The following is a 23,982-nucleotide window of genomic DNA, read 5'->3' on the forward strand; positions in this document are numbered from 1 at the left end:
TAGTTATGTGCAGTGATGAGGTGGGTTAAGTAAACACAAAAGGTAGTAGTAGGATGCAGTGAGCTGGGTTCACTCAACACAACAGGTAGTTATGTGCAGGGATGAGGTGGGTTAAGTAAACACAACAGGTAGTAGGTATATGCAGTGAGCTGGGTTCACTCAACACAACAGGTAGTAGGTATATGCAGTGAGCTGGGTTCACTCAACACTACAGGTAGTTATGTGCAGTGATGAGGTGGGTTAAGTAAACACAACAGGTAGTAGTAGGATGCAGTGAGCTGGGTTCACTCAACACAAAGCTAGGTATATGCAGTGATGAGGTGGGTTAAGTAAACACAAAAAGGTAGTAGTAGGATGCAGTGAGCTGGGTTCACTCAACACAACAGGTAGTTATGTGCAGTGATGAGGTGGGTTAAGTAAACACAACAGGTAGTAGGTATATGCAGTGAGCTGGGTTCACTCAACACAACAGGTAGTAGGTATATGCAGTGAGCTGGGTTCACTCAACACTGCAGGTAGTTATGTGCAGTGATGAGGTGGGTTAAGTAAACACAACAGGTAGTAGGTATATGCAGTGAGCTGGGTTCACTCAACACTACAGGTAGTTATGTGCAGTTATGAGGTGGGTTAAGTAAACACAACAGGTAGTAGTAGGATGCAGTGAGCTGGGTTCACTCAACACAAAGCTAGGTATATGCAGTGATGAGGTGGGTTAAGTAAACACAACAGGTACTGGGTATATGCAGTACTGGGTAGTACAATGTGCAGCTCCCTGTCACACACACAGGTAGTCAGTCACTGAATGTGCTGGGCTGCTGGCAGTGGCACACACACACTATCAATTAGCAAGGCTGTGCATGCAACAAAAGTGTCAGTTTGACACACAGTAAAAAAAAAGTACAGGATGAGCTCTGACAAGAGCTAGGGTGCTATAAAAGCAATAACAATCAGCCAGGAGCAAAGTAAGCAGCCAAGAACCTAACTAATCTGTCCCTAGAACAAAAAGTCTGCAGCAGCTGTCCCTTTCCTCTCACTAGCAGGCACACGAGTGAGTGTAATGGCCGCTGGACCCTGCCTTATATAAGGGGGGGTGGGGCTCCAGGGCTTACTGTAGCCTGAATGGCTACAATGTGCCTGCTGACTGTGATGCAGAGGGTCAAAGTTGACCCTCATAGTGCATTATGGGGCGAATCGAACTTCCGTAACCCCCAATGTTCGCCGGGAACCGTTCGCCGGCGAACCGTTCGATACATCTCTAACTATAGGCTGCAATCTTCCCAGACAGATTTAGACTTTGCCTTCCCAATTTTAGTCTGAACAGTGGGGAACATACAGTGAAGACAGCAACCTGACCACGCCCACCGGGCCTGAAAGCAGGCCCCACTAACTTGTTCTGGTTATGTGACCAATATTTTAAAGCAGTATTTGGAGCTGTAGAAGATACTTTTCACATTGAAATGTTAACATAGAAAAAGGAGGAGTAGAAAAAAGGAGCAAGAGGAAGGAAGATAAAAGGAGGAGAGAGCAGAAGGAGCAGGAAGAAGGAGGAGGATGAGGAACAGGAAGAGGCCGGAGGGAGGCAGAGAAGAACCAATTATAATCCTTCAAAGTCTAAAATATAATTTTATGTGTGAAGAGGTTCTTTAATTTAAAAATAGAAATAAGCTCTTACCTAATACTTCTAGTGTAAAATTATAAGTCGAATGTCCTGTCTCATTCAGGGCCTCACAAGAATAATGTCCTTCGTCAGAGATGGTGACGTTCACAATGGTGAGGTTAATCTGTTTAGATCCAACGTCATGGTGAATCCGGTCGCTGCAGTTGTTGAATGTCTGGTTGTCAACTGCAAATGTCACGTAACACATCGGGCGATTGGGAAGACTGATCTTCCATGTGGACATGAGAAAATGATTCCCTCGGTCATGCTCACAGATGAGAGAAGCGTTGTTCCCTGAATGAATTGTAGTGACATTTCCTGAAAAGGAAACAGAAGTTTTTCAGTTACATTCACCTCCATAAAGGTCTCTCCAAGTACTGCTACCAATGGTTGCTCAGGGCACAACCTCATCCTAGAGGAAATATCAGCATTCTCACCCTTAATGGGGAAATGGAGTCAAAAAAACTCTACACATTGAGGTGGCCATACATTATTATTATTTAGTATTTATATAGCGCCGACATATTACGCAGCGCTGTACAGTGCATATATATATATATATCTTGTCACTAACTGTCCCTCAAAGGAGCTCACAATCTAATCCCTACCATTGTCATATGTCTATATTATGTAGTGTAAGTACTGTAGTCTAGGGCCAATTTTTTAGTGGGAGCCAATTAACTTATCTGTATGTTTTTGGAATGTAGGAGGAAACCGGAGTGCCCGGAGGAAACCCACACAGACACGGAGAGAGCATACAAACTCTTTGCAGATAGTGCCCTGGCTGGGATTCGAACCAGGGACCCAGCGCTGCAAGGCGAGAGAGCTAACCACTACGCCACCGTGCTGCCTACATGAGCCGATGTATGGCCAGGATGACCATTATGATAGATAAATCCCTCTCTGTTCATATCTGAATGGAGAAGGATCTATTGCCTACCAGCACTGGATCCCCAAGGCTGAAGAGGAAGGGGGAAGCCTCATTAGGAATCAGAGGCTTCCCCTTCCCGAGATAAGTACCCCATGGGGGCACTTTATTCCTTACAGGTTTACTTTAACAAGGAACTTACCAAATGACAGTTGCTATTGCCTACTTTTTTGTCAACAAAGATTTTTATTGAACAGAAAAATAAAATAATACAAATTTGCCAGCATACAATGTACAAAATCATACAAATGCAAGGCACACATGAGGTACCTACAAGGCAAAATAATAAGTGTGCTCCAGGGATTGACCAACAAAACAACAAGCCCACAAGGGGAAGATTAGCTAGGAGAACACAAGGCTGACCAAGGTATAATGCCCCCCCCCCCAGCAAAACTTTTGTGGCGCCCCTTAATGTTCACAACCCTTCATCTGCCTCTTTTTGGTGATCCTCACACCCCGGGAACCATCCCACAAGGGTCATAAACAAGTGTTAAGGCACAGAGGTGCCTGGCTCTTCTACTGACCACATATGCTATTGTCCGTTGTTATTGCCTGATGAAGCTGGATCAAACCTGCGAAACGCGTTGCATATGTGGAGTTCATAAATAAAATATATTGACTGTCTTTACTACAGTCGTTATGTGTCTACTTGGAGGAGGTAAGTCCACCACTACCTCCTCTATTTACCAAGAATTTGTTTTTTTAAGCTCATTTAGCTTCCTTTTATCCTTTTGGCACCTCTGTTTTCCTGCATAATATTGAGTCCACCCTGGACAAGTAGCCTGTTTTTGTGATGAATGAGGGAAAAGACCTTTTGGCTAAACAGGAGGATTTGGGGAAACGCCAACCTCTAGGACCCTAATAGATACGTTTTTGCGCTTTTTTTTTGAAGATTTTGTGGAAATGTTATATTGTACAGTCCCCACACTCAAATTAAGTACAATCCTACAGCGTCAAAGGGACAATTACCATTGGCTCCGGTGCGATGACGTTACACTAGGGGTGTAACTAGAGTGGTGCAGCCCCTGTGATCGCAGGGAGTCTCAGAGCTTTGGGGGCCCCCAACTACTAACCTTCTCTTATACTCCAGATCAGGGTGTTGTGTGGCCACACTTATTATGGCTGTGAAGATCATGATGGCCACACTTGTTTTATGACCCTTGTTAGATGGGCCCCCAGGCCGGGACAGGCAGCAAGGGGAGGCAAGGGAAGGGGTGTGAACATTGGGGGGGGGGGCATTAAAGTTTTGCTGGGGGGAGGGGGCATGAGTTGTAGTTACACCACTGCGTGAGACGTGTAAAGATTCTGTGCTTGCAACTCAACATTTCTTGCTTATCAAGTCAAAATTCCATAATTGTTTTTGGTTGTCTTGTAAACGCTTAACCACTTAACAACCGCCTAACGCCGATAGGCGTCGGCAGGTCGAAGTGGTGTTTCCATGGAAACATTCCATGTCAGTTCACAGAGGGTGTCTCCGTGAACAGCCTGCGAGCCTCCGATCATGGCTCGCAGGCTAAATGTAAACACGCGGGGAAGAAATCCCCGGTGTTTACATCGCACGGCACTGCTGTCACAGCAGCGCCGTGAAGGAGATCGGCGATCCCCGGCCTCTGATTGGCCGGGGATCGCCGGCATCTGATAGGCTGCCGCCCATGGGAAGGAGGGATGGGAGGGAAAGAGAGGGAGGCGGAAAATCGCTGCGGAGGAAGGCTTTGAGGAGCCCCCCCTGCTACACGCAGACAGCCGGCGGCGATCAGACCCCCCCAGCAAGACATCCCCCTAGTGGGGAAAAAAGGGGGGAAGTCTGGTCGCCCTGGCTGCAAGGTGATCTGTGCTGGGGGCTGGAGAGCCCACGCTGCACAGATCAGGGAAAACAAGCCTGGTCAGTTACTCTCAATCCAAGGTTTTGCTGTAGTATAAAACAAAATAAAAACACATCGAACACAACCCGAAAAACATAGTTTATACTACATGTCCAAATCCAGAGTTGTCCGAAAGTAAATAAATGATCCACTTTTCACCAGGTTTAACACAGGACTCAACTTACAAGCAAATTCAACTTACAAAAAAAACTCCTGGGAAGTAACCTGTTTGTAAGTAGGAGACTGCCTGTATTTTTTTTTACACTTTGTATATCTACTTGGGTCTGAATTAACTCATTGGACCTATGAGGAAGCTGCCATATCCCTAAAAAAATTATTTTGTGTCCAGTCCTCTATTACTAGTCCTAATTTTTAAAATGTCATATCGAGGGGATTGCTTTAGGTTACAGCTCATACATCGCTGTGTTATCTCAATAACTGCCACCCTCCCACTCCCCCCACCCACGTATCTACTGTGCATTTATCCAGAAATCTGACTTTTTTTATTATTGAAGCAGATTTGTTGGTTGGTTAGAATAAACACCTCTTCTCATGCAATGGTTAATGGTTATTGTTGTTTTCTATGTGTTTGCTTGCCGACCAGAGAGCTTCCTGTATATGCTATCTGATAAACACCCTCACATGTGGTTTCATGACTTGGTGGGATTCCCCAACCCCCGCCAGAGCTTTCATTGCCTTACTCAATGTTTTTTAACCAACATATTTTTTCCTCTCTCTATGTGAGGGTGGGGGGTTTCTTAGTCATTTTGTTTTTTGGGTCTTAAATCCATCAGTTCACAAATAGTGAGTATACATGAGAATGTATTTTCCTGTAGGCCCCTGCATGTTTCAAAATAACATTTGAGCTATTTAAATACACACATCCAATCTTGAATGGCCAATGTTACCACTCCCATTGGGTATGATATCCAACAGATTTTGAATATTATGAACATGAGCCTGCTGCAGGAGGGGACGCATCCCATGGAGCGAGCCAGCAGGTGAGTTAATTACAAATCGCACCACTGCACCAGCTCTGCGGGGGGGACAGGAGGGGAGCCCATGAAGTGGTAGGGAGTAATGATGTTGGCTCCCCCACCAGCAGTGGCACCTATACCTGGCTACCTATACTGGGGGTACCTATACCTGCTACCTATACTGGGGGCACCTATACCGGCTACCTATACTGGGGGTACCTATACCTGCTACCTATACTGGTGGCACCTACACCTGCTACCTATACTAGGGGTACCTATACCTGTGACCTATACTGGGGGCACCTATGCCTAGCTATCTATACTGGGGGCACCTATGCCTGGCTACCTATACTGGGGGCACCTATGCCTGGCTACCTATACTGGGGGTACCTTTACCTGCTACCTATACCTGGGGCACTTATACCTGCTGCCTATACTTGGGGTACCTATACCTGTGACCTATACTGGGGGCACCTATACCTGCTACCTATACTGGTGGTACCTATACCTGCTACCTATACTGGGGGTACCAACACCTGCTACCTATACTGGGGGTACCTATACCTGCTACCTATACTGGGCGCACCTATACTTGCTACCTATACTGGGGGTACCTATACCTGCTACCTATACTGGGGGCACCTATACCTACTGCCTATACTGGGGGTACCTATACCTGTGAACTATACTGGGGGCACCTATACCTGTTACCTATACTGGGAGTACCTACACCTGCTACCTATACTGGGGGTACCTATACCTGCTACCTATACTGGGGGTACCTACACCTGCTACCTATACTGGGGGTACCTATACCTGCTAAGTATGCTGGGTGCACCTATACCTGCTACCTATACTGGGGGCACCTACACCTGCTACCTATATTGAGGGTACTGGGGGAAACTATACTTAGCTTCCTATACTGGTGGCACCTATACACTCACCTAAAGGATTATTAGGAACACCATACTAATACGGTGTTTGACCCTCTTTCGCCTTCAGAACTGCCTTAATGCTACATCGCATTGATTCAACAAGATGCTGAAAGCATTCTTTAGAAATGTTGGCCCATATTGATAGGATAGCATCTTGCAGTTGATGGAGATTTGTGGGATGCAATTCCAGGGCACGAAGCTCCCGTTCCATCACATCACAAAGATGCTCTATTGGGTTGAGATCTGGTGACTGTGGGGCCATTTTACTACAGTGAACTCATTGTCATGTTCAAGAAACCAATTTGAAATGATTCGAGCTTTGTGACATGGTGCATTATCCTGCTGGAAGTAGCCATCAGAGGATGGGTACATGGTGGTCATGAAGGGATGGACATGGTCAGAAACAATGCTCAGGTAGCCTGTGGCATTTAAACGATGCCCAACTGGCACTAAGGGACCTAAAGTGTGCCAAGGAAACATCCCTCACACCATTACACCACCACCAGCCTGCACAGTGGTAACAAGGCATGATGGATCCATGTTCTCATTCTGTTTACGACAAATTCTGACTCTATCGAGACTTATCAGACCAGGCAACATTTTTCCAGTCTTCAACTGTCCAATTTTGGTGAGCTCGTGCAAATTGTAGCCTCTTTTTCCTATTTGTAGTGGAGATGAGTGGTACCCGGTGGGGTCTTTTGCTGTTGTAGCCCATCCGCCTCAAGGTTGTGCGTGTGTTGTGGCTTCACAAATGCTTTGCTGCATACCTCGGTTGTAATGAGTGTTTATTTCAGCCAACGTTGCTCTTCTATCAGCTTGAATCAGTCGGCCCATTCTCCTCTGACCTCTAGCATCAACAAGGCATTTTTGCCCACAGGACTACCGCATACTGGATGTTTTTCACTTTTCACGCCATTCTTTGTAAACCCTAGAAATGGTTGTGCATGAAAATCCCAGTAACTGAGCAGATTGTGAAATACTCAGACCCGCCCCGTCTGGCACCAGCAACCATGCCACGCTCAAAATTGCTTAAATCACCTTTCCTTCCTATTCTGACATTCAGTTTAGAGTTCAGGAGATTGTCTTGACCAGGACCACACCCCTAAATGCATTGAAGCAACTGCCATGTGATTGATTAGATAACTGCATTAATCAGAAATTGAACAGGTGTTCCCAATAATCCTTTAGGTGAGTGTATACCTGGCTTCCTATATTGTGGACACCTATATCTGAATACCTATACTGGGAGCACCTATATCTGGCTTCCTATACTTGGGGCACCTATACTTGTCTACTTATACTGGTTGCCCCAATACTTGTCTACTTATTCGGGGGGCATCTATGGCATCTATACCTGGCTACTTGTACTGGGGGCACCTATACCTGGTTACCTATACTGGGGACACTTATACCTGGTTAACTATACTGAAGGTCCCTGTGTGGCTGGCTGCACAGCACTGCAGCACTGTGTAGAGGATGCAGAGGCCATGTGTCAACATGCATCCACACTACAGCCCCCACAATCTCTTGCATCACCTAAAGCTCATACCAATTAACCACTTATTGACTAGGAGTGGTCACCTGGTAGGAGCAGTAGGCGATACAAGGGATTGTAGGGGCTGTAGTGCAGATATGTGTGGCCTCTTCATCCCCTACGCAGCACTGCAATGCTAACCAGTGGATATACCTCTCTGTCACGGAAACTGTCCATGGTAGATTTTGGAGCGCTATATCAATACTGTGCTTGGGGAACAAGGTAAAACTCGCACTGGGCCCCCAAGCTCCTTAGTTACGCCACTGACACTAACGGCTCTCTCTCAGTTGGGGTGGACTTGCGGCAGGCCAGATTGAGGGACCCAGGGGCTGACTTTGGTGGATGGGGCAGGTGCCCCCAGGTTTTCTTTGTCCTGGACCCTCCGTGGGGCTTAAACCAGCTCTGAGCAAATCAGCGGAACACAGCCTGATAATCTGCAACAGCAATCATCAGTCTGCTCCTGAGTCATAAAGAAGCTTGAACTTTTAACCCTTCTAAGAACTTGGAACCATTTATATCTTTTTTATTTATTTTAATTTTTTTACAAAGATGAAATTTGAGATTCTTACCACTTTAAAGCGGAATATAACCCTGCATTTCAACTTTGCTCTAAAACATTATTTACAGTATATATTATATGCAACCAGCATTTTTTTTTTTTACTAGACCAGCATTGGAAGGGTTACACAGGGCTTTAAAGTCCCTGGAGATTTTTGCAGACGCATCCGAACTTGAGTTAGATACTTTTTGTTTACACAAATCACATCACAAACGCGGATGGCCATGCGTGCGGAACGCATGCGGACCGCAACGCGTACGAACGCACGCCATCCGCGTTTGTGTGCGTTGCGTGGCTGATCCCATCACTGAAAAGTGAATGGGACAGCCATGCGTTTTTACAAAAAATGCATGCAGCATGCGTTCCCGGACCGCACAGGTCCGGAACGCATGCAGTGTGAACATCAGACATTGCACTCTATGCAATGTCTGATGTCGTGCGTGTCGGCCACCTGCACGCGTTTCCAAAACGCGGCTGGAAACGCGTGCAGTGTGAACGGGGCCTTAGTGTTTATTGTGACTCATCTCTCTCACTGAGAAGGAGTTGGAGGACAGCCAAAGAGTGTGTAAAGTTTATCAATAGTTACATCTAACTAAATAGAATGTAACTATCTGAACTTCTGCACTGAACTTAAAACCTCTGTGTTTAACCCTTCCAATGCTGGTCTAGTAAAAAAAAATGCTTTTTGCATATAATATGCTGTAAATAATGTTTTAGACCAAAGTTGAAATGCAGGGTTATATTCCGCTTTAACTGGAGAAGGAGGCTATTTTGAAAGATGATTTGGTGCATCAGACAGAAAAAAATGTATTCTATTGCAGCCACCTGAGAAAAATTCAGTTCTCTCTTTGAGGAACGATCATGTTTTTTGTATTGAGGTCAAACTGTATTCTAACTACTGACATCTGCAACCACTGACAGGATGCGTTAAAGTGAACACGAGGTGAGAGTGATGCGGAGGCTGCCATATTTGGCAGCCTCCACATCACTCTCACCATGCATAGCTTCTTTTCTAACACTGACGTTGATTTGCTAAGGTTGGAAAGCGCTCTAGGACTGATTTAGCAAACTTGACTTGATTTTAAACAATACCAGTTCCTTGGCTGCCTTGCTGACCTATTTGAATGCAGTAGTGTCTGAATCACACTAGAAACACACATGTAGCTAATCTTGTCAGATCTGACATTAATGTCAGAAACACCTGATCTGCTGCATGCTTGTTCAGGGTCTATGGCTAGAAATATTAGAGGCAGAGGATCAGCAGGACAGCCAGGCAACTGGTATTGCTTAACCCAGGAATGGGCAAACTTGGCCCTCCAGCTGTTAAAGAACTACAAATCCCACAATGCATTTGCCTTTATGAGTCATGACGGGGACTGTCAGACTCCTGCCATGCATTGTGAGACTTGTAGTTCCTCAACAGCTGCAAGTTTGCCAATGCCTGGCTTAACCTCTTCAGCCTTCAGTCGTTTTTCACCTTATGCATCCAAGCAATTTTACCCTCCCATTCATTCGCCAATAACTTTATCACTAATGATCACAATGAATTGATCTATATCTTATTTTTCCCGCCACCAATTAGGCTTTCTTTGGGTGGTACATTTTGCTAAGAATTATTTTTTTTTCTAAATGCATTTTAGCAGGAATATTAAGAAAAAAATGGGAAAAAATCATTATTTCTCATGTTTCGGCCATTATAGCTATAAAATAATCCACCTTACCATAATTAAAACCTATGTATTTTATTTGCCCATTTGTCCCTGTTATTACACCATTTAAATTATGTCCCCATCACAATGTATGGTGCCAATATTTTATTTGGAAATAAAGGTGCATTTTTCATTTTTGCGTCCATCACAATTTATAAGCTTATAATTTAAAAAATATTAGTAATATACCCTTTTGACATGCATATTACAAAAGTTCAGACCCTTAGGAAACAAATTTTTGTTTTTGAAATTTACGATCGGTTGTCCAAAAAAATCGAGAGGTTTTCTTTGTTTTCCATCGATAATTCCGATTGGATTTCCTGTTTTTTTATTTTTATTTTTGGACATTGGCCATGTTAACTTGGAAATTTCAGACCAACTTTATCAAGAATCGTATGGTGTGTAATGGATTGTCAATTACTTGATGTACAATTCCAATCAATTTTTTTCTGAGCTTTCAATTATTTTATTCATAATTGGGGAAAAATTTAACACAGGTGTGTGGAACATTGGTCAGATTTTTGAATTGTTACAATCAGTCAGAAAAATTGATTGCTATTCTTGAATTTAACAGATATTTCAAAAATTGTATGGTGTGTGGCCACCTTAAGGAGGACGGGATTTTTGTTGTTGTTGTTGTTCAGAAAGATCGCGTCTAGTAATGAGCAACAGATGAATTCCGTATAGGTTTTATTCAGAATTCATCGAGGTAATTAGCACACCTGAGCAGGGGGAAGGGGGAGGGTTTGGGGGCTGTGGGAGGGTTAAACTTACCCAGGAGCCTTCTGCTTTAATACATCCCATGTTGCGTTCCAATTCACGGTCACGTGACTACCACACTTCCTCCTTCAACCCGAAAGGAGGAAGTGCGGTAATCACGTGACCGTGAATTGGAACGCAGCGTGGGATGTGCCATGGGATGAATTAAAGCAGAAGTCTCCTGGGTAAGTTTAACCCTCCTTCGCCCCCCTGCACAGGTGTGCTAATTACCTGGATGAATTCCGAATAAAACCTATTCAGAATTAATCCGTTGTTCATCCCTAACCTCTGCTTCTCATAAAAAGCTGTCGGTCTTTCTACCGGGGACTTAGATCAATGAATGGGAACTATGTTCCCATTCATTAATCTCTGGGCTAATAGGGAGCGGTACGGGAGCGCGCACCAGCAGCTTTTTGGATGTGACAGTCACATCCAAAAGGCTAAAATGGTTAAAACAAAATAAATATGGCAGCCTCCATATAACTCTCACCTCAGGTTTACTTTAAGAGACTTGGAAAAAGGAGCTTGCTTATGCTGGGTATAGTCATTACTGCTCAGTTTATTTTTGGTGTTATTATTTTTTACTGTGGTTACTTTTGTTTTAGCTGCACGCAACTTTTTATTCAAGTGCAACAAAGCTTAAAAAAAGATAAAACAAAAGTGAAAATATTACGTTGCATCCCTTTTATGTCTGTATTCATCTTGATACAACTCCCTCCCCCAGAGCTCCCCACACACAGGCTGCACCACATCATATCACAAGCGTCAGGTCGGCCCACTGCTTGGGTGAATAGTCATAACATAATGTTAGCTCATCAGATGAGGTAAGCTAACCATTTCCCTGAACAATCCTATGGAAACATCATTATGTTACACTAATATTAAAGTCAAACAGTATCAGTGTAAAGGTGAACATTAATGGTACAATTTTTTCTCCAAATGCAATTTTTTGATGCGATTTGAATGATTAAATTGTATAGAAAATTTGCCATTTATGAAGGCAATCGATAAGAAATGATTCTTTGGTCGATTGTTTAATAGGATAAAATCTACCTGAAACTTGGATTTTATGTTTGCATTTGAAGAAAGAATGGTTCAGTAAATGTGAACAATCGATAATTACCTTCAGATTAGTTTTGTTCATTCAAATCACAGCGAAAGATCGTATTTGGTGAAAAAAATTGAACTGTTAATGGGCACCTTTAAAGAGAAACTCCAACCTAGAATTGAACTTTATCCCAATCAGTAGCTGATACCCCCTTTTACATGAGAAATATAATGATTTTCACAAACAGACCATCAGGGGGTGCTGTATGACTGATTTTGTGCTGAAACCCCTCCCACAAGAGGCTCTGGTACCGCGGTACTCTGGGCAAACTGCCACAATGTAACAATGTTCACAGACAGGAATTAGCTGTTTACAGCTGTCTCTGAGGCCTGGAACCCACTGAAATCCGCAAACGCAAAACGCAACCGCTAGCGTTTTGTCTGAGCGGTTTGCAAGCGGATTCATGCGCGTTTTTGGTCGTGTTTTGCAACATTGTATTTTTTTGCCCAGCGGGTGCGTAGCGTTTTTCGTTTTGCGTTTTTATCCTGATTGGTCCTGTGAATTATTTTTCATTTTGTTACAGTGTGCTGAACCGCAAAACGCTAGCAAAACCACTCAGTTTAGGTTTTGCTGAGCGTTTCCGCTAGCGTTTCAATACTTTACATTGAAGCGCTAACGCTCCCAAAATGCTGCACGTCCTGCGTTTGCGTTTCTGAGAAACGCAAACGCTCCTGTGGAAGTTGCCCCATCCATTAACATTAGCCCAGCGTTTTGGCAAACTGCTAGCGTATCGCAGTGCTGCCAAAACGCTGCCAAAAGCGCTCCTGTGGGCTCCAGCCCTGACAGCCAAAACAGCTAGGAGCAGCTACATAACCTGCCCACAGTAAAAATGTCAGCATGTAATAAATGTCAGAATGTAAATCGAGGAGAGGAAAGATTTTACAAAGAGCAAACACTGACTAAATCATTTATACATAATTATGGTAAAAAATGAAGCATTTTTTTTTACTACATTATTTTCACTGGAGTTCCTCTTTAAGTTAGTAATGTTAAAGAACCAAACCTGAGGCCTGTTAGGTTCCTTTTGCACTATATCAGTTGCTGTCAGTTGTAACTGAAAGAACAAATGATGTGCAGCCCAGTGTCCATGTTTCCCTATGGCCGCTGAAAAACTGAAGCTTTTTCACAATGCACTGGTATGGAGAAAAAGAATGCATTAAAATGCAATGCAGTGCATAGCAATGTATTAAAGGGAATCTAAAGTGAAAATAAACTTATGAATAATGCATTGTATGTGTAGTACAGCTAAGAAATAGAACATTAGTAGCACAGATATGAGCCTCATATCGTTTCCAGTACAGGAAGAGTTAGGAAACGTCAGTTGTTATCTATGCAAAACAGCTTCTCTGAGCTCTCCGACCCAACTTGGGTTGCTGTTTTCTGAAGCACTTATACTTCAAAGAAACAGAGACAGACAGTTTCAGATAAGATTTTTACTGCAAGGAAGTTGAAAGGCCCATTTTGCTCTGTTTTTGCTCTGTTCTGCTCTGTTTTATAGTTTAAAATACAGTGTGGTTGTAAATTGCAAATATGATAAAATAATGCAATGCTATAAAAAAAAAGCTATATACCTGAAAATAAAAACATGAGACTATTTTCTTTTCTACTAATGTTCTATTCATTATCTGTACTACACTTATTATTATAACGTAAAGTTTTTTATTCCGCTTCAGTGTCACTTCAAAACGCATTAAGGAGAATCTGTAATAAAAAAAACGCTGGGGGATAGTTACCTTGGGAGGGGGAAGCCTCTGGATCCTAACAAGGCTTCCCCCGTCCTCTGGCAGCCCAGCGCTGCAGCCCCCGAACCGCGGCGAAGTAAATATTTAACTACCGCAATCCTGCGCATCCGTTTGGGTTAAGGCAGAAATTGCTGAACCTGATTATACCTTACCTTTTTTTTTTGTATAGCGCTTTTCTCCTGTCGGACTCAAAGCGCTTGCAAGGCAGCCACTAGAGCGCACTCAGTAGGCAGTAGCAGTGTTAGGGAGTCTTGCCCAAAGAACTCCTTACTGAATTACTGGCAGAGCCGAGATTCGAACCCAGGTCTCCTGTGTCAGAGGCAGAGCCCTTAACCAGTACACCATCCAGCCACTACTTGGATCACTCTACTGCACAGGCGCGGGTCCTTTGCGCCTGCGCAGCAGAGCGGATAAGATCGGGTTTGGCTATTTGCGCCTTACGTGAACGAAGAGCCGGTAGAGTGCCTGCGCTGATTCCTGGAGAGGTAAATAAATCAGCACTTGTCAAGCTTGTCGGGGGAGGTTTTGTGGGAGCCAGCGCTGGATTCCCTGAAGCTATGGGGCAGTGGGAAGCCTCATTGGAACCCTGAGGCAGAGACGCCTCTAGAGACCAGCTGATAAGCTAATTGCCTAGAGCGCCAGATTTATGGCAGGGCGCTTTGAGGGAAAAAAAAGTTTATTTTTCCTGTCCTTAGAGACTGAAAAGTTAGGGAACGAAGATAAAAAGTTCTAATGAAAGCCTCTACTGCTCAGCCTCAAATAAGGAATCTACAAACCTTTTGTCTACAACACTTTGTATGCATTCCCTAATGTTAGTGTTATCTTGGGATCTAGAGTGTGTCTGTGTGACTCCTGTCCTGCCCACCCCTCCTTATGACTTGAAAAGAAGAGGAGGATGGTGTCTTTGTGTGCATTCCAGAACGGACTAGCCAGGAGGAAGTAGGGGGATTTTCCCCCAGGCTGCTGGTACAATGTATAAGGCAATGTGAAGCACTAGGCTGGTTGAGGGAAATAAATGTACAATTTGATAGCAAGCTGGTAAATGTACACAGCCTGATGCAGAAGAGAGGCTTGCCTCCTACAGTGTCCTTAGAAAAAAACTCTGTCTGCTCTTTCACCATTGTAAAGACTGCATGTGGTCAGCTAGATAAGGTAATACACAGGTTGAAAAGATTTAGACTGTCCCTAGACTCCAGGAGGGCTGCTTTCTGACTTGTGTGAGAGACTGGCAGGACAGGAGTCACATTCCAGGCAAGCCGCTTCTGTGTTATGTGGCTGCAATACAGATAAGATCTCTGCTCCATCTCAGGCTATTCTCAGTCTCTCTCCACTCCTCCTCTCTCCCTCATTCACCTTTGTTTCCCCCCTTCCCCTAGTGCTCCCTGTCTTTTCCTCCTCTCTCTGGAAGGTGTAATTGTTAAGGGCTCTGCCTCTGGCACAGGCAACCTGGGTTCAAATCTCTGCTTCATTCTACTCAGTAAGCCAGCACCTTTTCAGTAGGAGACCTTGGGCAAGACTCCCTAACACTGCTACTGCCTACTAAATGAGTCAGCACTGAGTCCAACAGGAGAAAAGTAATTATAAATGTTCCTTGTTACTCTCTACTTTACCCCCCCCCCCCCAATCTTACCCTTACAATTGAATCACCCAATCTTGTTATTAGTAACCCTAGCCTATAGCTGTCAATACATGCATTCATTTTTACAGACAGATTCTTTCAAAATGATCGAATATGGCGATTATCAACCACCACATCGATCAATCATCAATCCATGGCAAAAATGTACCAAAAGTACAATCAAGCAGTACATTTTTACAATTGGACACAGTGGTATAGTGGTGGTAGATTGGCGGCTAGTAGTATTGCACTGAACCACTACTGTAATATGATTATTTTATGGTGAAAAGCTGCCGCATTGCGAATATTTTCATGGGGAGGACAGGGGGGGGGGGGGGGGTGCCACAGGTTTCCTCGCCTGGAGTGACAAAATGGCCAGAGGCGCCCCTCTACTGAGGCTTCCCCCTCCCAAGGTAAGTATCCCCAGAGGGCTTTTTTTAAGTACAAGATCTCTTTAAGTGTAAAAGGACCCTTAGCATAACTGGTGCTAGAAGGACAGCCACCGGCCTGCTGGGATTGGGACGCCTTCCCCACCTCCTCCGCATCCTCAGCACACCGAGCGCTCCCACGGACAGCCACTGGCTCCCTGCATTTTATCATAGGATTATATGGGATAAGCCTTGTTACAGGGTAATGTTGGTTAAAGGGACTCCAAGCACCTCTCATGGGCATGCCTTTAAGACAGACGACTTCCAACAAAGTCGTGCTATGACCCCTCTGGAGGAGCCTCTTGCAATGGCCATGCGTGTCACTTCCTCTTCCTGCTTCATTCTGTGATGCACTTCTCTAACAGAGAAGACAGGGGTGACCCGGAAGTTATAACATAGCCAAGATGGCAGCCGCGATTTTTAAATTGAAATTGAACTAAAACTATTTGGTGTAGAACGGCAATTCAGGCATCAAATGAAAGAGGAGAGCACAATCTACAGAAAGGTATGCATCTTTAAGTACTTTGCAGTACTGGTTGGAGTCTGAAAGGAATGCCCATGAGAGGTGCTCGGAGTCCCTTTAATATTTCTGGGTTTTCCAGCACTTTAATATTTGTTTCTTTAAATGTTCTTTAAGTTAATATGCCTTTAGGATTGTTACAGGGTAATGATAGTTTATATTTCATTTCTGAGTTCCCCAGTGCTGCACAGATCTACATACACAGATACAGTAACTAGGCTCGCACACACAGTTGTTTGCATAGTTACTGCTGCTGTGTAGGGAGGTAGGTGTGGCTACCAGGTTAGAATAAAACCAAACTATGTAAAAAACAGATAAAAGGAAAAAGGAGGTGGCTTAACTCAATGACGTGTAAGATCAACATATTTTGTTATGTACTGGCAACACATTTTGTGGGGGTATACCCACTTCCTCAGGCCAAATAAAAGTGCCAGAAAAGTAATTGAGCCAGGAGAAAGACACCTCTGTCTGGCACTTTTATCTGGCCTGAGGAAGTGGGCATAGACCCACAAAACGCGTTGCTAGTGCATAATAAAATGTGTTGTTCTTACACGAGCTGTCATCATTGAGGTAACCCACCTCATTTTTTTCCTTTTATCTTTTTTTTTAACACAGTTTTATCCTACCATGAGCATCTCTCTTCCCCTTTGTGATACCCACCCTCCGCCAGCAGGGGTGCTCTGTTTGGCCTCTAGTGTTTCGGCCAAATTGGGATACTCCCAGTTGTATTCTTCTCTAAGAGCGTGACCGTGTCGAGGTCGTCGGGTTACGCGAGTGTAGTTGGGCTGGTGCAACTCCACCTGCCCGGCTGCAACCCTCCCTTGTGATTATTCCATGGCTTTTAGACCCTGTTTACACTTAATCAGTTGCTCTCAGTTATAACTGAAAGGATGACTGATTTTCAAAGTGATGCCCATGTTTTACTATGGCACAGTTTACACTTAAAGAGAGACTAAAGCGAGTCAAATCCATGTTTTTAACTTTTATTTATGTTAAGCACTATAGCTAGTGCTAAAACGCTGCATCCCCGCGGCAAAATGAGGGGTTTATACCCACCAAATCCCCTGTACTAAATGCGAGGAGCGCTTCCTGATTGAGGCAGAGCTTAGGGCAGTAGCTCTGCCTCTTGTCGCATCATACCCCGCAGATCCATGTATCTCCCCGCCCCTCTCAATCTTCCTTCACTGAGAGGGGCGGGGAGAGGCGGAGATCCACGGCAGATTGACGCGCATGGAGGCAGAGCTAAAGCTCAAAGCTCTGCCTCCCTGGGCAGAAAAATACACGACCAAGAAAGTCGTGGATTTTTGCCCTATGATTTGGTGGGTATAAACCCCTAATTTTGCCGCAGGGATGCAGCGTTTTAGCACTAGCTATTGTGCTTAACATAAATAAAGTTAAAAACATGGATTTTAACTCGCTTTAGAGTCTCTTTAAAGCGTTTAACTGAAATCTTTTTCACAATGCACTGCTATGGAGAAGGAAAAAAACACGTACCAACTGATTAACTGTAAACGGGGCATAAAACGCCTGATATCGCTTATTGTTACTGCACCATCAGGGCTCCCATTGTCTCTATGCTTTTTCCTTGTACGGTGCTCTCTGCTCTGATCACTCCCCCTCCCAATTCCGAGCAGGTGAGGAAAAAGCCTATCTTTACTCAGGTCTTTATATCTTCAACAAATGGATGGGTCACTCTCTTAGAAATTTCTGTTACAAATTCCAGGGAACTCTAATTGCCCCTCAACCAATGAAAAGTATACATGGGATGAAAGAACCTCCCCCCCCCCCTTCCTTTACAGTTTAGGGGATATAAATTAAAAAAAAAAAACTTTACCGAGTGAGTACACCACTAATATTAGGCAAATGAATGAAACACTAAAACAACGCGTTTTGTGGTTCCAAGCCAGCTTCATCAGGTAAAATACAGTGTCTTGAGAAGAAATGTATTTATTTTATTAGATGGGCACCTTTTCCATCAAAATAAGACTGCGGGAGTACAGAAAATTCCAATTTAGGCTTAGTTAGGACTATAGATACAATTGTTTATTCCCTCAGTTTGTTTGCACATCAGATTTGTTTTAAAGCGGAACTTCCTAAACTCAGAACTTCCTCTCTGCTCTATAAGATACACAACAGCATAATAACCTTTACAGGAAAACATTTCTTTGTTACAGCTGATACAAATCCTGCAATATATCGCCAATGTTTCTGCTTCCCGCTTTCATGAAAGCAGACATATTGTTAACAACCTGTGCTTTCAAATGGGCTTATCTGCCTTATCTGCCGTGGCAGTCAGGTGACCCAGAGGAGAGAGATTTAATTACAACTTGTGATTAGTCACAGATGAGGGGGGAATTAGACAGGCTAAACTCTCTAAATACATACAGGGTGCATTTTTTGATGTTTTCCTTCTGTCCTGTGCAAGAGTTCAGGTCCACTTCAAAGTGTATCTGAAGGGAAATATGGATTAAAATATACCTCAGTAAAGGGTATCCACCTCGAGCTCACTGTTCCAGCGTTGAGACCCTCTGAACGTATTTGACAAGGGCTTGTTAAAGAGACACTGAAGCGAGACTAAATCTCGCTTCAGCTCTCATATATAGCAGGGGCACGTGTGCCCCTGCTAAAACGCCGCTATCCCGCGGCTTAACGGGGGTCCCTTCACCCCCAACCCACCCCCCGCAAACCTTGGTCGCAGACTTGGTCGGCGTTTTCTTCTTCCTGGAGGCAAGGGCTAACGGCTGCAGCCCTGCCTCCCAGCGCGTCTATCAGACGCGCATCGCCGCCTCTCCCCCGCCCCTCTCAGTGAAGGAAGACTGAGAGGGGCAGGGGAGAGGCGGAGATACGCGTCTGACAGACGCGCATGGGGCAGGGCTGCGGCGGTTAGCCCTGCCCCAATGCGGAAGCGCTCCCCCGCATTACGGAGGGGATTTGGGGGGATAGGGACTCCCGTTAAGCCGCGGGATAGCGGCGTTTTAGCAGGGGCACACGTGCCCCTGCTATATATGAGGTCTGAAGCGAGATCTATTCTCGCTTCAGACTCTCTTTAAATAGGCTTGCATGGCCGTGCTCCCATCCGTGTATAGCACGTCCGCACTGTGCAGGCAGAAGATGGCCCGTACCTGCACAGTAGCATGGAGCTGCTTGTGCATGGAGTAAAAAGCCGTGCACAAGCGCTACATGCTGCTGTGCAGGTGTCTGCACTGTCCTGCCGTGCTCATACATGAATAGGAGCAGGGCTGGATTTACATCACAGGAGCCTATAGGCATAGATTAGTGTTGGGCGAACAGTGTTCGCCACTGTTCGGGTTCTGCAGAACATCACCCTGTTCGGGTGATGTTCGAGTTCGGCCGAACACCTGACGGTGCTCGGCCAAACCGTTCGGCCACATGGCCGAACTAAGAGCGCATGGCCGAACGTTCCCCGAACGTTCGGCTAGCGCTGTGATTGGCCGAACGGGTCACGTGGTTTGGACCCGAACGCGCTCTGATTGGCCGAACGGTCACGTGGCTCGGGTAAATAAATACCCGAACCACGTCATATCTCCGCCATTTGTCTGTGGGTTTAGCTTTGGGTAGGCAGGCAGGGTAGTTCGCGCTCCAGCCACGCTAGCCAGGGTCCCCCCCAGTCATTGTGTGTCGCTGCTGGGAACAGTAGTACACCGCTCGCTCAGCCAGACTATATATAGCATTGTTTACTGCCACTGTGTACCTCGCTCAGCCACGCTATATATAGCATTGTGTTTTCTGACACTCTGTGTACACGGCTCAGCCTAACTATATAGCATTGTGTGTACTGCCACTGTGCACCTCGCTCAGCCACGCTATATATAGCATTGTGTTTACTGACACTCTGTGTATACCGCTCAGCCAGACTATATATCATTGTTTACTGACACTCTGTGTACACGGCTCAGCCAGACTATATAGCATTGTTTACTGACACTCTGTGTACACCGCTCAGCTAGACTATATACCATTGTTTACTGACACTCTGTGTACACGGCTCAGCCAGACTATATAGCATTGTTTACTGACACTCTGTGTACACGGCTCAGCCAGACTATATAGCATTGTTTACTGACACTCTGTGTACACCGCTCAGCTAGACTATATACCATTGTTTACTGACACTCTGTGTACACGGCTCAGCCAGACTATATAGCATTGTTTACTGACACTCTGTGTACACGGCTCAGCCAGACTATATAGCATTGTTTACTGACACTCTGTGTACACGGCTCAGCCAGACTATATAGCATTGTTTACTGACACTCTGTGTACACGGCTCAGCCAGACTATATAGCATTGTTTACTGACACTCTGTGTACACGGCTCAGCCAGACTATATAGCATTGTTTACTGACACTCTGTGTACACGGCTCAGCCAGACTATATAGCATTGTTTACTGACACTCTGTGTACACGGCTCAGCCAGACTATATAGCATTGTGTGTACTTCCACTCTGTGTACACCGCTCAGCCAGACTATATAGCATTGTGTGTACTTCCACTCTGTGTACACCGCTCAGCCAGACTATATAGCATTGTGTGTACTTCCACTCTGTGTACACCGCTCAGCCAGACTATATAGCATTGTGTGTACTGCCACTGTGTACCTCGCTCAGCCACGCTATATATAGCATTGTTTACTGACACTCTGTGTACACGGCTCAGCCACACTATATAGCATTGTGTTTACTGCCACTCTGATTCTGCTGGGAACAGTAGTACACCGCTCGCTCAGCCAGACTATATAGCATTGTGTTTACTGCCACCCTGTGTACACCGCTCAGCCACACTATATAGCATTGCGTACTCTGCCAGTCAGTGTGTATATTGCTGGGATCAGTAATACTCCACTCACCGTCAACCACTATATGAGCTCAACATGATTTCCCCAGAGACCTCCGCTGTGAGCAGCACTCCCAACAACAGCAACAGCCAACGCCCCACGCAAGCTATAACATCCACCCCAGCAGCCAGTGGTCAGCAGCAGCCCTCCCCGGAGGAGAACGTTGTGTCCATCGGTCCGTCGCCAGAGCGATTAATGAGGGCTGCCATTGAGGAGATGATGGGGCCTGATGTGGAGGAGGAGGTCTGGCTCAGGCCAGCATCCCAAGTTAATGTTGAGGACGATGAGGGGTCTGTGTCTGGGGATGTTGGGGTGGCAGAGGTGGTGGGTGGGTCAGACTCAGGAGAAGAGTTGTATAATGAGGATGATGATCGGGACCATCTGTATGTGCCTCAGAGTCCGACCCCGGAAAACATGTTGTATCGTGTGTTTAGGTACTAAAATCTGCGTTCCCAGTAGTGTTGGGCGAACAGTGTTTGCCACTGTTCGGGTTCTGCAGAACATCACCCCGTTCGGGGTGACTATATAGCAGACTATATAGCATTGTGTTTAATGCCACTCTGTGTACACGGCTCAGCCACACTATATAGCATTGTGTTTACTGCCACTCTGTGTCTGCTGGGAACAGTAGTACACCGCTCACCCGCCACTGTATAGCATTGTGCTCTGTGTCGCTGCTGGCAATAGTGGTACACCGCTTACCCACCACTGTATAGCATTTCTGTACTGCCACTGTACTGCTGCCAGTCAGCGTGTACTTTAAGGATAAGTGAAATGAGGGAGAAATCCGGTGAAAGAGGGAGGGGCAAGGGAAGAGGTGTTTCCCCTGACGGTTCACGTACAGGCCACAGGGGAGCACCCAAGAAAACCCACTCAATACCGCCCATGTTGTCCAGGACAACCACCCTCACAGATCCAAAAGAACAGGACCAGATAATTACTTGGATGACCTCTCAAGCGTCCAGCAGTGGGTTAAGCAGCACCAGCACATCACGCACGAGGTCCGAGTCCTCAGCCAGTTACAAGGAGCCAGTGGGCACAAAGCTGACACAACCGGCAGCGACACCACGCACACAACTGCCAGATAACCAGACGACGTTGGAGTGAGCGGCGCAGAGGTTGTTCTGGGGAGCTCTACTCCACGGCGGCGGCCCCCCACAATGACATATGACGAGTTTGAGGAGATGGAAGAGGAGGGTATGGACAATGTGGACATAGACCCAGATTTTGTTTGTGAACGAGAACATCACCGTCGTAGCAGCAGCACAGATGAGTCTGTTAAGGAACCCACTGCTGCACGAGTTCGCCTTGTGCCACAAGGTAGGCGGCGCGCAATTTCAGGCACCGCAAGCGTGGAAGTTCAAGTGAGAGGCAAAAGAGGCGCAAACAGAAATCGCCAGCAAGGCAGGTGCTCCAAAGTCTGGGCTTTCTTTGAAGACTGCACTGAGGATGTTACCATGGCGATTTGCAAGGTGTGCAAGACCCGCCTGAGCAGGGGGAAAAGTATTAACAACCTCTCCACCACCAGCATGAGCCACCACATGCTATCCAAACATCCCACTCTGTGGGCAAACGCGGCAGGACAGGGTACCACCAACAACACTGCCTCCCTTGGGTTCACCAGACTCACCACCAGACCCGCCTCAGCAGCAGCAGTAGCCCAGCCATTGCGTGGTTCACAACATTCACAAACATCAGACGACGCTGACACTGTCACTTTCCGGACTAGTGCTCTTGAGGTCTCCCAGTGTTCATCAAACACAACAACCAACAGCCCTTCGGTGTGCAGCCCTACGGTTGAGTTGTCTGTCTCGGAGATGTTTGAGCGCAAGAGGAAATTGCCAGCAAATGACCCCCGGGCCGTGGCAGTAACAGGCAGCCAGCATAGCCAAGCTTCTGTCCTGCGAAATGCTGCCATATCGAGTGGTGGAGACAAACAGCTTCAAGGGCATGATGTCAGTGGCCATCCCACGTTATGTGGTTCCCAGCCGCTACCACTTTGCGCGCTCTGCAGTGCCTGAGTTGCATGAGCACGTGGTCAGCTAAATAACCCGAAGCTTGAAGAATGCCGTTGCCTGCAAGGTTCACCTCACCACTGACACCTGGACGAGTGCGTTCGGCCAGGGTCGATACATCTCCCTTACCGCGCACTGGGTGAACCTTGTGGAGCCTTGCAGCGATTCCTCACCTGCTACGGCGCGGGTGTTGCCCACGCCGCAAACAGCTGCACCGCCGTCCCTCCCACTGGATAACAATAGCAGCACCTACCTCTCTGACTCCTTCTCCTCCAATGCATCTCAAAGCTGTACCTCACCCGGAAACGCTAACCCAGCACCAGCAGCAGTAGGATCGTGGAAGCAGTGCAGCACAGCTGTTGGCATGCGTCAGCAAGCGTTGCTGAAGCTGATCTGCCTTGGGGATAAGCAGCACACAGGGGAGGAAATTTGGAGGGGAATAAAGGAACAGACGGATTTGTGGCTGGCAGGCACCGCTGGACCTGAAACCGGGCATGAAGCTAGACACCTGGCACGAACTGGCAATGTACGCAATAGAGGTGCTGGCTTGCCCGGCAGCCAGCGTTATGTCGGAACGCTGTTTCAGTGCTGCCGGAGGCATCGTCACAGATCGGCGTATCCGCCTCTCCACAGAAAATGCAGACCGTCTGACTTAAATTAAAATGAATCAATCCTGGATTGGAAACGACTACGCAACACTCCAGGACCCCAACCAAGTAACATGACCAATGAACATCTGGGATGGTTTAGCGTTTCCGGTCCCTGTTTATTGAACC

At 45.9% G+C, this 23,982-nt stretch overlaps 1 protein-coding gene across 1 annotated transcript in view; it reads right to left on the reverse strand.

Annotated features, from left to right (window-relative positions):
* Nucleotides 1-23,982, reverse strand: part of LOC137545103 (cell surface glycoprotein CD200 receptor 1-A-like) — a 67,491-nt gene that overhangs the window by 37,131 nt on the left and 6,378 nt on the right. The window contains exon 2 of the mRNA XM_068266213.1: nt 1,673-1,975. Coding sequence (XP_068122314.1) covers nt 1,673-1,975 — 303 coding nt within the window. The remainder of the gene's footprint in view (nt 1-1,672; nt 1,976-23,982) is intronic.

Source organism: Hyperolius riggenbachi, chromosome 2 (assembly GCF_040937935.1).
Source record: "Hyperolius riggenbachi isolate aHypRig1 chromosome 2, aHypRig1.pri, whole genome shotgun sequence".
Taxonomy (NCBI): domain Eukaryota; kingdom Metazoa; phylum Chordata; class Amphibia; order Anura; family Hyperoliidae; genus Hyperolius; species Hyperolius riggenbachi.